The 12,766-nt window shown below is 40.2% G+C and overlaps 1 protein-coding gene across 1 annotated transcript in view; it reads left to right on the top strand.

The window, feature by feature from the left end:
• The first annotated feature begins 470 nt into the window (after window positions 1–470).
• Window positions 471–12,766, top strand: part of RERG (RAS like estrogen regulated growth inhibitor) — a 116,357-nt gene continuing 104,061 nt past the window's right edge. The window contains exons 1-2 of the mRNA XM_003988449.6: window positions 471–608; window positions 4,045–4,208. Of these exons, the coding sequence (XP_003988498.1) occupies window positions 4,148–4,208 (61 nt within the window). The 5' untranslated portion in view covers window positions 471–608; window positions 4,045–4,147. The remainder of the gene's footprint in view (window positions 609–4,044; window positions 4,209–12,766) is intronic.

The following is a 12,766-nucleotide window of genomic DNA, read 5'->3' as shown; positions in this document are numbered from 1 at the left end:
CCAGCCATTTATTAGCCTTGGACAAGTTATTTATCCTCTTTCAATTTCCTGTTGGGTAACATGGGGATAATTAAACATACCTCAGAGGGATGTTGTGAGCACCATTTCAAGTAAGGAATGGAAAACACAACGTAGCGATGCTTTCACACGCAAAGTTGTAACCTACAGGAGAGGTCCTTCTTCGAGAACCTAGAGGCCGGGAAGGACCCCGGGAAAGGGAAGCCAGCCTGGGATGCAGCACGCAGAAGGCGGATGTGTCTCCTCTGGGCTGGGAGGCGGCGTCGCGGGAGGTACCGGCCCAGGGCCCCAGTAGGGGGCGCCGACGCGCCGCACTGCAGCATCCTGGCGGCAGAGCGGCGGCCCCGGCCGGTCTGAGCTCGCGTCCTGCCGCAGTCCCTCGGCCGCTAGTCTGGGCGAGCGCGAGCGCAGAGACCCCCACCGGCCCGTCAGCACTTGCAGTCGCCGCCGCCGCCGCGGCTCCCACTGGCGATCGCAGCCGCGGAAACGCGAGCCTCAGGCTGGGCTGCGCAGCGTGGGAGGGCTTCGCGGGGACCGATTCCGAACTTGCAGGGGACCGCGGCTCTCCCGGGCCTGGAGAGTGTGAACAGGTGAGTGTCACGCACGTGCCCAGGTGGCTCTTACGGAACGACTTCCTGCACACCCCTGGGACTCCCGCCCCCGCCCCCCAAGGACGCGTGGCCTCTGGATCCGTCGTCCTGGTCGCCGGGTCTTCCCGGGGCGGCTTTGGGGTTCGCTGAGAGGGCAGATGTGAGCGCCGGCGCCCAGAGCTTGACAGCGCCCTCCGAGCTGAGACTGAGAATGCCCTTTTCATTTAGGCTGCATTTGCTCTCCAGGTTGAGAGCAAGTGACCTGCCGTCCCCATGGGCTTGTTGATCGTTCTCGGATACCTGTTGCTCTGGAGCAAAGCTATACCCGAGGTTGGGGGGGGGGGGGTCTTGCACAATTATCCTCGTCGCTGTGGGTGCTGCGTTGCAAGATGAGGGAGAATTCCTGGTAGCGGGAGAAGGAAAACTTGATTTCAGAGCTAAAGAAGAGGATCTCATTCCTAAGACCAGAGTCCGCTTGCCTAAACAGCTGTGCTTTATTTTGATGATAGATACAGAAGTTAGAAAAACTATTACCTTATAAAGATGCTTGGTTCCCCCTACCCCACCCCATCCCCAAAGAAGAAGTAGAAGGCAAGGACCTTGACAATAATAGTCTTGGGAATGATTTATTATTAATGAAACCTTTCTTGAAATAAATAAAACCAGGTTATTGGTGACCTAAATGTCACAGGTTTGACAGACTGGAAGCTCCTGGAAGGTGGCCACTTTTGTTTGTATGTGCTTAGCATAATTGTGGAATGATCAACAAATGTATTAATAATAGCATAGGATTTGGAGGCTGGCTTCTTTTTCTTCTTTCTAAGCCTTCTTTTAGTTCCTTTATGTTTAGGGGGAAAATCACTCTACCTTTAGTCTCCTAAATATCTAGGTGTGATTTTAGCTTTAGGAGTGATAGAAACTCAGAAGTTCTTTTGTCCTAGTAAAGCACTGTCCACATAAAAAGGAAATGGCAACTTCTAGACCCTGCCAGTATATTTCTATACAACAACATTAAGACAAACGTTTTTAGGTCCATGTCATGGAAGGTCTGGAATTATAAATTATTTTGAACATCAGAAGTTGGCAAAAGATCACTTAATACACCAATTTACACATTTGTCTTTGTTTTATATTTTTGTCAAATGTAACTTTTCACATTTTTATGTGAAAACCAAAATGTTGAAACATACATGTCAGTTTGCATCTTCTTTAAGTGATCTTCCTAAATAATAGGTTGACAGTCAGCAGCTGTATCCTTATAAGTGAAAAAAATTAACCTACACAATTTTTTTCTTGTGTGCAATTCCTATATCTCTGAGGTCATTTGGGAGTTAATGAAGTATTTGACTTACATATTTTTTAGAAATCACATTTGATGACTACTTTCATGATGTATAAATAAGATAGATAATTACTTAGAATTTATGTGCATGGAAATGAACAGTTTTGCATGAAATAACAAATCATTGTTTATACAGACCCTTGCTTGGTCTGTGTTTCAAAGAAATGCTTGCCATTCTTACGTAGAATTTATACAGTTATATATCTGCAGATATTATGCTTTTGTGATGCTTCTGTGATGAAGCACTGAACTTTAAACATAAGGCTTTCCCTTAATGAATGCATATAAAATGACAAATAAGGAAATTCTTTTATCTTTAGCCAAAAGTATGGGCTTAGACACATTGCAGATGTTAAAGCTTCTGGTTTTTTTTGTGCTGTTATTAATGATTACAGAGAAATTTTGTTTGTTATTGGGGATGAAGTAAACAATAGCTAATGTTAATGTTGACCTTTTTATCCCTCAGAGGAAGCTCTGGTCCTTTGGAAATCAGCAAATACAAACTTTGTTGGGTGCAAGGCTAGGATGCATGATGAAGAGGCAATTACACTCTCATGCCGTCGTAGAAATACTTTTCCAGAAGGAGTTTCACTTCTTTCTTTCTCTTGAGAATCTCTTTTGAAAAGTTGTAGATGACAAAATGCTGCCAGGAGCAGTTTACACGTTTAGATAACCGATTTGTGTTGCAAAAATATCTTTGCAGACTGACAGAGTGGATGAAATGAATGAATCACTAACGTGATTAAGTTTAACAAGGATGAAAGTTAAGTCATGTTTAAGTTTAAGACACTGATTGCAGGAGTTCCGAATGAAGGAGTCTGCAGTTCTTGTGAAAGACGTGAATCTTGCTGACAGTGGCTGTACAACCACAGTGCCGGATACAGAATTGGGAGAATCTCAGTGAACTTTTGCGAGGTCAGCTTGTCAAGTCATGTCGCAAGTAGTGGATGGATGGAAGGCCATGTTTTTAGTGATGAAATGGCAAGTGCCAGCAAAGTGCATGTGGCGAAGAGAGAAGGCAAGAGTCAAAGAGAAAAACAAACAAGACCATGCATCTTATGAAGAACAAGGGAAGATGCCAGGTCTCATTTTCCTAGAAAGTAGTCGCCTAGGATGGGGCAGAGGGTCCTAATAGTTGCTGGGCTGCTTGAAAGGTTCTGAGTAAATGTAAACAAAAAGTTGACTTTCTGTCCGTTGACCATCTCTGACCCCAGGTATTTGAAAGTGTTCAGTCAGACACAAGATGGTTGTCTGATCTCAAGGAAGGATTCCTGACATGGCTAGAGGATTACTTTGGTTGACCCCAAGGCTCTTTCGAACTTTACATTTCCATGGTACTAAGAACCTAGGTGTCATTCCGAAAACACCCATCTATATAAAATGTACTTACGTTGTATATAATATCATTTCCTAAGGGTTAGGATGGTACCATAAACTAATTTACTTAAGATTGTCTTAGAAAAGGAATCAGAAGTTGAGGAATGGCATTTCTCTTTTGTGTGCCAATGGTATTGTGCCCAGAAATATATAAAAATATTAACTAGATATTATATATCAATTCCTGGAACATGTGTATCTGTCACATGACTCAATCATGTGATCTAGTGTGAACTGAGCTAAAATTTAACCTTGAAGTGCAAATTCAATAATTACAACAGGATTGACTAATATGAATGTATATTATTCAGCCCTAAGGAAAATAAAAGACTTCCAAATGTGATTCCCCCATTATGTGTATTGTGTCTTGGGTATTTGTAGACACATGGTAAATACACGTATTCACACACATCAAGTATTTGTTATCAGTTATTGACCAAAAAACAATGCCTTCATTAAAAATGTCTCAGGTTATGCTAGTGTGTCTGAAAATGTATATGTTTTAGAACCAAAGAGATCTAAATTCAGGTCTTGAATCTATCGTTTATTAGTTGACTAGTTTGCAGTCAGTTGCTATAGCCCTCTCACAGGATTGCGATGGAGATCACAATGGAAAATGCTGATAAAGTGAATGGTGGCTGGCATGTAGGAAATGCTTAATAAACACTAAGCCCTCTCTCCAGTTGCTTATGAATTCCCAAATCTCTTTTTTTCAAGGATTGCAGATTTACAATGATATGGTGAATCCAAAGGCGGGAACCGAAAAGATTTTCTCAGCTCTTTAGTTGGAACGACAGTGAATTATCTACCAACACCCAGCATGGCTAAAAGTGCAGAGGTCAAACTGGCAATATTTGGGAGAGCAGGTGTGGGCAAGTCAGGTAAGTTTTTTGATGTGGTTGTTGCAGTGTCTATGCGCGCGCACGAACGCGTGTGTCGGTGATACTGCCTCCTGAGATTGGACAGGAGGGTGGTCGGCATTTCTCATAGTCTCATGTGTTGCTCTTTTAGGTGAAGTCTCTTTGTCTTTATCTAGAACTTTCATTTTGCGTAACAAGTTTTATGTACTTTTTTGCTTATTTATGATGAAGTAGCTCGGCTGATAATACACGAGGCAAGGGAGGTACCATAGGTCGTGGTATTCTGAGGAAAGGTATAAAACAAACCTCCAAAGAAATCAGATGGTGGAAATGAAAAAATACGTATTTTCTCTTCTTTTTCTGTACAAGATCCGGAGGGGCCATTTTTATATCTCATTCATCTTGATATTTGCAGCAACCACCCCAATGTCAAGCATGTGTTGGATGCTAAACACATGCTTGTTGAATGAATATATCTTTTCAAGAAACAGAACTGCATTACTACCCGACACTTTTAAAATGGGGAAGAAAATTTAGAATGCATGACCTCAAGCAAGACAGCTATCGCCACCAGTGCCTCTGGAGTGAATTTAAATGATCGTATTGTGGCTTACACTAGTAATTCAGAGAATTTTTTTTTTTATTCCTTACATGAGAAAAGACTTACAGACCTTTAAGATTCAGGGTGAAATGGTGGATGTGAAAATGCATCTAATCCAATTTGAAAATGTATCTCAGATTTCATAATTAAAGAACAATGCTAAAGTAGATGTTGCTAAAATGTAAAGGCAACATGGCTTTTCAGATCATGCTGTCTTGATCTCTTACTGGAGGAAAGAACCATAATTGACTTTGCACACGGAGCTCTTGGTTTTCAGGAAATGACTCCAACAGATATCTAGTAGGAGCATATTTGTAGAGGGAGAGCCATTTGGGTTGTCCAATACAATAGGTAATCCACATAATCTTAAATAAACAAACATAAATAGCTTTTAATTCTGTGACCAGTCTCCCTTTCCTAACTGGCTCTCTGGTTTAATTTCAGCAGTAAATCTTCCCTATTCTAAGTCTTTCTCTCTCTTTCTTTTTCTTTTAATTTTTTAAGAGTGCTCTTTTCTGCCATCACCCTTTCTTCTTGCTGCTGACTTTTGCCTCTGGCAGAAACCAAGCAAAGAAAATAGATAGTTGGCAAGGCTTAAAAACTGCCAGCCTTCACAAGATTGAAGATAGTTGAACTCCTCCCCATTAATCTCCTCAGTGTTTTCCGATGGCGTGAGAACCTAATTTCCGTAGCTGGTAGAAAGCTCTGGAGAATGAGGAAGCTGTTCCAGTGAGTGGAGGATGAAGGGAAGGGAGTCTGTGGGAAGGCGAGAGCTGCCAACAATAGCTTGCCTAAGTCCTTCGTGAGTGAAGGGTCTAGGCCTGGGGCTGCCTATTTATTACTCATTCATTCAAAACTTACTAGAGGCAGTAAAAGAAGGAAAGTTTTAGAACTCCTTTTATTTATCAAAATAAACTCCACATGGTTGGAAAAGTTAAGCAAAAAATTAAAATTTGGTTGAGAAACTAGCTTGCTGTATGTGTAGCCATCCCCTTCTTATCTATACTGTCTGAGGGCAAGCACTGGACATCTTTCTTTCTTCTTTCTTTCACCTCTCATTCATTGCTTAAAACATGGCAATCTTCCACTGCAATCATGCTTCCGAAACTGCTTTTGCTGAGGTCACCACTAATCAATAGCCACCAAATCTAATGAACATTTCCCGGTTCTGGTCTTCTTAGAACTCTTCCTGCCGTTCAACACAACCACGTATTCTTTCCTAAAACTCCTTCTGTCTCAGGCTGTCGCAACCTCACACTTCTTGGGTTTCGTTCTACCTCTTCATTGTCCCTAACCAACTGCCTTCCTAGGCTGCTCTTCATCAGCCCGCCTCTCAGAAACCTCAAGGTCCTGCATCCCCACCTCTTATCTTCTTGCTCCATACATTCTCCCTAGAGGCAATTCCTCACCCGCATAGTTGAAGAGAACACCTGCACACACAATCCAAATTCTGCTGACCTTGGTTTTATTTTATGTCAAGTGCAGAAGCTGGACTTGTTCACTAAGTTCCTTTCTAACTCTAAAGTCCTGTGATTCTTAATGCATGTTCTTTGAACTGGTTTCTCCATCCACCTTGTATACATTCTGCCATTTGTATTTATTTTCATGTAGGTGAAAATGAGAGTGATAGACTTACATGCCTTGAACAATTGCCCTTTTGTCATCTATACACAGTGTTTCCCCATTTCAACATTTAGACTGTTTTTCCTGAGACCTGGTAACCACACGTCACATTTAAAAGGTGATACTAATTTGACTTGTGCATGGGAGACAGTACTGAGACCTTTTCTCACAGTTCAGTGAAAACAGTTACAGAGTGCTTTGTATCCATCAACTCTGGAATCTGACTGTAGCAATGTTAAACTCACGTTTATTCTAATTTTTTGTTAATGTGAATGTCTGATGTCTTTGCCTAGTTGTTGTACCACATGGTCACTTTTCTATCCTATAATCTGTATCATTCTATAAGTTGTTTTTTAAGTCTGTAAGACGTTATGCCTGCTAGAGTGTCACAGCAGCTTCTCATTTTCTCAGATGCCTCCCCACAAATGGTCATGATCTTCCCATGGGCTCAATGATCTGTTTCTCTCCAGACACCCAGCAGGGGAAGGATTCTTAGGGGAGCCAGCTTGCGATCTTGGAAGGGTAAAAATAGAGCATCTCTGATTTGACTTGGGTCTGTGTTCATTGCATCAGAGGCTTCAAGTCTTACCTGTACCATCTACTTCTCCCCATACTCACTACCAAGTTAGAATTTGGGATAAGCAAGACATGTTGTCTACTTGATAATCGACAAGTCAGGTTTGACTTCCAATTCTATACTTTATCATCGGGGTGAACATGGCAACTTTGGCAAGTTAAGTCCCTCAACTATAAAAAGGATATAATAGTGCCAATCTCAAAGAGTCATTGTTAGGATTGAATGAGTCATTACATGCAAATCTTTTAGAACAGCACCTGGCACATAGTAAGTGCTCCAGTATTAGCTTATAATATTATAGCTTTTTGAGGCATACTGATTTTAATTTGTTAAGTTTTCTAGAGAAAACATACTGTCGAAGATGCATTTACATTCAAGTGGGTATTTTGGTTTTCAGTAAAAGTCGGAAAGCGTATAAGACAGGAACTCTGTATTGCTACTCTGCACACCCTACACACACACACACACACACACACACACACACACACACACAGCTTCTCTGTCTCTTTCTCTTTTTTTAATGTTTATTTATTCTTGAAAGAGAGAGAGAAAGCGTGCAAATGGGGGAGGGGCAGAGAGAGACAGAGGATCCAGAAGTGACTCTGTCACTAACAGCGGCAAGCGTGATGTGGGGCTGGACTCAGGAGCCATGAGATCATGATCGGAGCTGAAGTTGGATGCTTAACCCACTGAGCCACCCGGATGCCGGTGTCTCTTTCTCTTGAATTCAAAGTCTGGCTAATGTCAGTTACAGTTTGACTACTGGTGATCATATCTACTTCTTGTGTCTTATATCTTGGAAGAACAGCCAAAAATATGTTTGTGTCATCAATAAATTTACACCTTAAATTTGAAAGTACTTCTGGTATGTGGTAGGCAGCTTCCTAAGCCCAGGTAATGGATAGGCCCTCTATGTTTAAAACAGAATTTGACCTTAACCAGAACTTTTTGGTTGACAGGTTGACCATAGAAGTATTAGCACAGGCAAAATTTAGTAATTTGTTAATTACTAAGGAGAACTGATAAAACGTGAGGAATGTGTGTGTGTGTGTGTGTGTGTGTGTGTGTGTATTTTTATATACAGAGTATATACATGGTCTTGTATTGGGAGGATTCTTTTCTCTTCCGTCTGATTTTACCTTGCAGTTCTGAGAGCTTGCTTGCTGGTTCAGCATGGTGAGCACTGTGGGGGATGATGCAGATGGCAGAGGGTCCTTTTCCCAGCCCATTGTATCTTCTCTTACCCCAGCGGGGTAGACATGCCCCTTCACTGGCTGAGGGTAGAACTCTAATAACATGGCATGTGGGACGTAGATTTCTTCACTTGTGTGTGTCAGCCTATAATTTGATAGGCTCCGAGTGATCAAAGCAGTAATGCCTGCCATAAAACCTAGAATGCACACCATATTTACTTAAATGCTTCCTGGATTCATATTATTCAAATTCATAGTAAAGTGTGGGAGGAGCTGAGAGAAAAACAACAAAAATTTTAAACTTAGTTTCACAGTTGACATTCTCATTTTAGAATTGAAATATTGCGTGCCGTAGCTAAATATATTTCCTGAAAGGGCTAGCCTCAAATTGAGTAATGCTATCCTCTAATTCAAAAGCCACTTGGGGCACTCATCCGTGAAGGCTTAAGTTCGGAGATTCAGATTGCTGGGCTATAAATTGAGTGCTAAACACAAACGAGCTTGTGATATATTTTTCCTTGGCACAAAGAGAAGTGATCTATTTTTCCCTCTTTTTCCTTGTTTCCTTGTTCTTGTTTGCTCCTCTCTGTCTCTCAATTAAAAAAATTTTTTTGAAAAACTTTTGTCATTTTATTTTTCAGTGGGGCAAGGACAATTCTGATTTTAAATATGACTCTTCCAGAAAGTACCAAATACTGCTTTAACATAATATGTATGCTTTACGGCTGGGGTATGTTCATGAGATTTCACATACGTTAAATGAAAACAGCAATATCAATAGCATCCTGGCTAGGTCAGTTTCCTTATGCTATAGAACCTACCTTTGGCATTTTAGAACCTTTTCTCTGTATGTAGCTATAATGCCAGTTCGTTCCCTTCATTCAGACTTAATGGGGTAGTATGATGCTTTTTGAACGTTGTGTTCAAAGTACTATTAAAAGAAGAAAGAGTGCCTGGTGGCTGTCAGTTAAGCATCTGACTTGGGCTCAGGTCATTATCTTACAGTTCGTGGATTCAAGCCTCGTATCAGCCTCTGTGCTGACAGCTCAGAGCCTGGAGCCTGCTTTGGATTTTGTGTCTACCTCTCTCTCTGCCCTTCCCCTGCTCGTGCTCTCTCTCCGTCTCTCAAAAATGAATAAACATTAAAAAAATAAATAAATAAATAAAAGAGGAAGAGAAAGATCTGGGTGATTTGGAGTATGTAAGCATCTCATGACAATCATGTAATTATTTTGCGCGCTTTATAAATTATACAAAATATATGCAAAATTCAATGTTGCTCCATAATATATCCATGTTTGTTTGAATATAAAAATGACACCCCCCACCAAACAGTGACCAAAGTGGACTCCCTGGGAGGATAGAGCAAGTTGACCTGTGGCTTCAATAACACGTAAGCTCCAGGTCCAATATGAAACCACAAGTCTAGGAAATGACCTCGGCTGTGCACATCACATGAAAGTGAGCGACCACTGAGAATGGTCCTGTCCCACACTTTTTACGTATTTCTCAACCAGCTCTTCAAGTTCTTGGTCACTCTCGTTTTAAAATTGTATAATCTTGATGGTAAATTTTCTTTAAAAATTTGTCTGAACAAGAAGAGGGACAGATTATGTTTCGGGTTGGTGCAAACACAAGTGTATGTACATGAACACTAGACACAAGGGTATATACGTGTGTGTGTGCATGGGCATACCAAAAAGCCTTTCCTAGGTGGTTCTTGAATTTGAAAGATTGTCAGAAATGAGGTCCATTGGTTCCTTGTTTAGTTGGTGGTTAGATAAATAATTGTTTTTTATTTTATCTTATGATTTTTTTAACATGAAATTTATTGTCAAATTGGTTTCCATGCAACGCCCAGTGCTCATCCCAACAGGTGCCCTCCTCAATGCCCATCACCCACCGTCCCCTCCTTCCCACCCCTGAAATAAGTGTTTCTTAAAGGACCGGGCCCACGGGAGGAAGTTGGCATTGAGACAAGTTTGGATGAGGCTAGAAAACTAGCTGTTTTCCTGCCATGAATGTAATCATATGGTTACCTTGGCTTTCAAGCATTTATACTACCTTTACTTGCAAAGAGAGAAAAGCGAGAAGAGACAATCAGCCTAGATGAGTTGATTTTCATTTGTTTCTTCCACCCCAAGAGGAACAAAAGGGTATTTTCAAATCCCAGGTGCACACCTGTTGGATATGTGTAAAAGTCATACCTCTGTGCAAGCTGTAAGTCACGATGACCTTTGTTGTACACCCAGAAAGAAAAAGCAAGGATGAGGAGTGGTGAGGGCTTAGAAAAAGAAAAGAAAAGAAAAGAAAACATGAAAAGGAAAGAAAAAAATTAAAAGCAAAATCGGTTGTTAATGGGTGGGTGGTTAAACATGTTGTAGGTTGGCAATGACCAATTCTTAGACTTTTCCTAAGGAAAATATAATTAGGCAAGAAACAATACTGGCAAAACAAAACAAAATAAAAAAATCAAGACCTGGTTTTCAAAGCCAAAAGGACATAATCTCTGTCCTTTCTTTTTTCTATTGGAATATATTATTAGAATTTGGGTATCCTTTATTTTTAACTGACAGGTAATTTATTCATCAAAATAGTTTCCTGTAGTTAATTGTCAGTTGTTGTTTGGTCCCATTTTTGTTTTCTTGGCAACTGACAAGGACTAACTTTAAGGAAAGGGAGTGAAGAAAATTGTAAATCATCCATGTAATTCCCCTTTTTATTCCTGGTATTTCTCCAACTTATGGGTTTAGGGAAATCAGCCAAATTTTCAAAGTGGTACTGTCCTTGAAGCCAAAATTCCAGTGCAAACGCATCTCTGTTGCTACAGCTGCCTTTGAAAATTGATGTGGTTTCAGAAAAACAGCCATAATTTCTTCCATCCCATTAAAAATGAAAGCAGTTACATTATAGAGACAGAGCAGTCTGAAAAGGTAATTTCAGCATGGAGTAAGCAAATACGTAAAGCTCCTGTATATACATATGAGAGAGAGGTTGTTACATAGATCACCCAACTTCTTGGTGCACAGCCAAGTCTAGAGTCCCTAGTTTATGACTCTTGCAAGTTTGCAAATAAATGTGTTCATTTGGTATCACACCATTCTTTTCCACATTCTTTGGAACACCTTATGTTAGGAAATGAGATGATCGTTAGGATTTTATAAAATGGACCTTGTTAAAACCTGGTGAATTTTGTGTTTATAAGAAACTTTCAGTTATCAATAAATAACCAGTGAATAGCAAAGCCTTCTGGGACTCCTGGGTGTGTTACCAATCAGTATGGCCACCTGTAAGATTCTTAACAATCGTATATGTAAGAAAGTTCCTCTGTAATATAGTATTTCGTTTCTTATAGCATTGGATCAAGTGTAAGAAAACTAATGAGTCATCCTCTGCTAAAGAATAAATTTTTCATTGTTATCAAAAGCATATTTTACACTATGTCCTGTCAATATGATCTAATTATTTTTATTTTTTTTTTAATTTTTTTTTTAACGTTTATTTATTTTTGAGACAGAGAGAGACAGAGCATGAACAGGGGAGGGGCAGAGAGAGAGGGAGACACAGAATCTGAAATGGGCACCAGGCTCTGAGCTGCCAGCACAGAGCCCGACGCGGGGCTCGAACTCACAGACCGTGAGATCATGACCTGAGCCGAAGTCAGACGCTTAATGGACTGAGCCACCCAGGCGCCCCTGATCTAATTATTTGTAAAAAGGCACTCAACTCTACTGACTGAAAGGATTGGGTTTAAACTTCAGCTTCATCCTGCTCATGTCTTTTATTATTCATCTGTCAAATGAAATATACATTTGCTTGCTTATTGATTGATATAACAAGGCAGGTAGGATAGGCTTTGAAGGTACTTTGAAAAATCACAAGTGTGATCTGAATTTGGTCTTAATCCAGTGATGCTCTTGTTATCAAAGTCCATGCAGTTCTTCCTCTATGATCCTTAACATTTCTGTTTGGACAAGCAGGATGGTGAATTCTCTAGCTGTCCATTGCTGGAGGCCACACGAACATGCTCCATTCAGCAGTTGACTGTTAATGTTTCTCCACCAACTACATAACATTACAGACTATTCAGATGTAGCAGTTTCTATGCCTTAAGTAACTTGCCCTTTCAAATATGTGAAATGAGTAAGTACTGAGTTGAGATTTTTTAAAGATCGGTATGTAAGAAGTCAAGATGGGAGGAGAGCTTAAGAAAATAATTCAGACTTATGCCTTATTGGAGAAGGAAGCATGACATGTTATAGAATTTTTTTGATGATCGAATCTTGTCCTTATTAAAGGATAAAAGTTTAAATATTTTGGTAGAAAGGTTTCTCAAATAACATATAAATATATGTATCTCCATATTTCCTTTTAATCTTAAAGTATATTTTTTCTCATTCATTCAGTCATTCATCCAACAAACATCTGTTGAGTCAACTTTGTGTTCTAGAGTATTTGTACATGGTATAGGATACATCTACATTCCCAAAAGGGAGAACAGTAGATATATCTGCTCATCATTATATCCCTAGACCCTCACACAGTATTTGACACAGACTGGATCGTCAGTAAAATGAACAAATTG

This window comes from Felis catus, chromosome B4 (assembly GCF_018350175.1).
Source record: "Felis catus isolate Fca126 chromosome B4, F.catus_Fca126_mat1.0, whole genome shotgun sequence".
NCBI classification, from domain to species: Eukaryota; Metazoa; Chordata; class Mammalia; order Carnivora; family Felidae; genus Felis; species Felis catus.
Note: the sequence above shows the minus strand (reverse complement) of the source record. Positions and strands in the feature narration are given on the sequence as shown.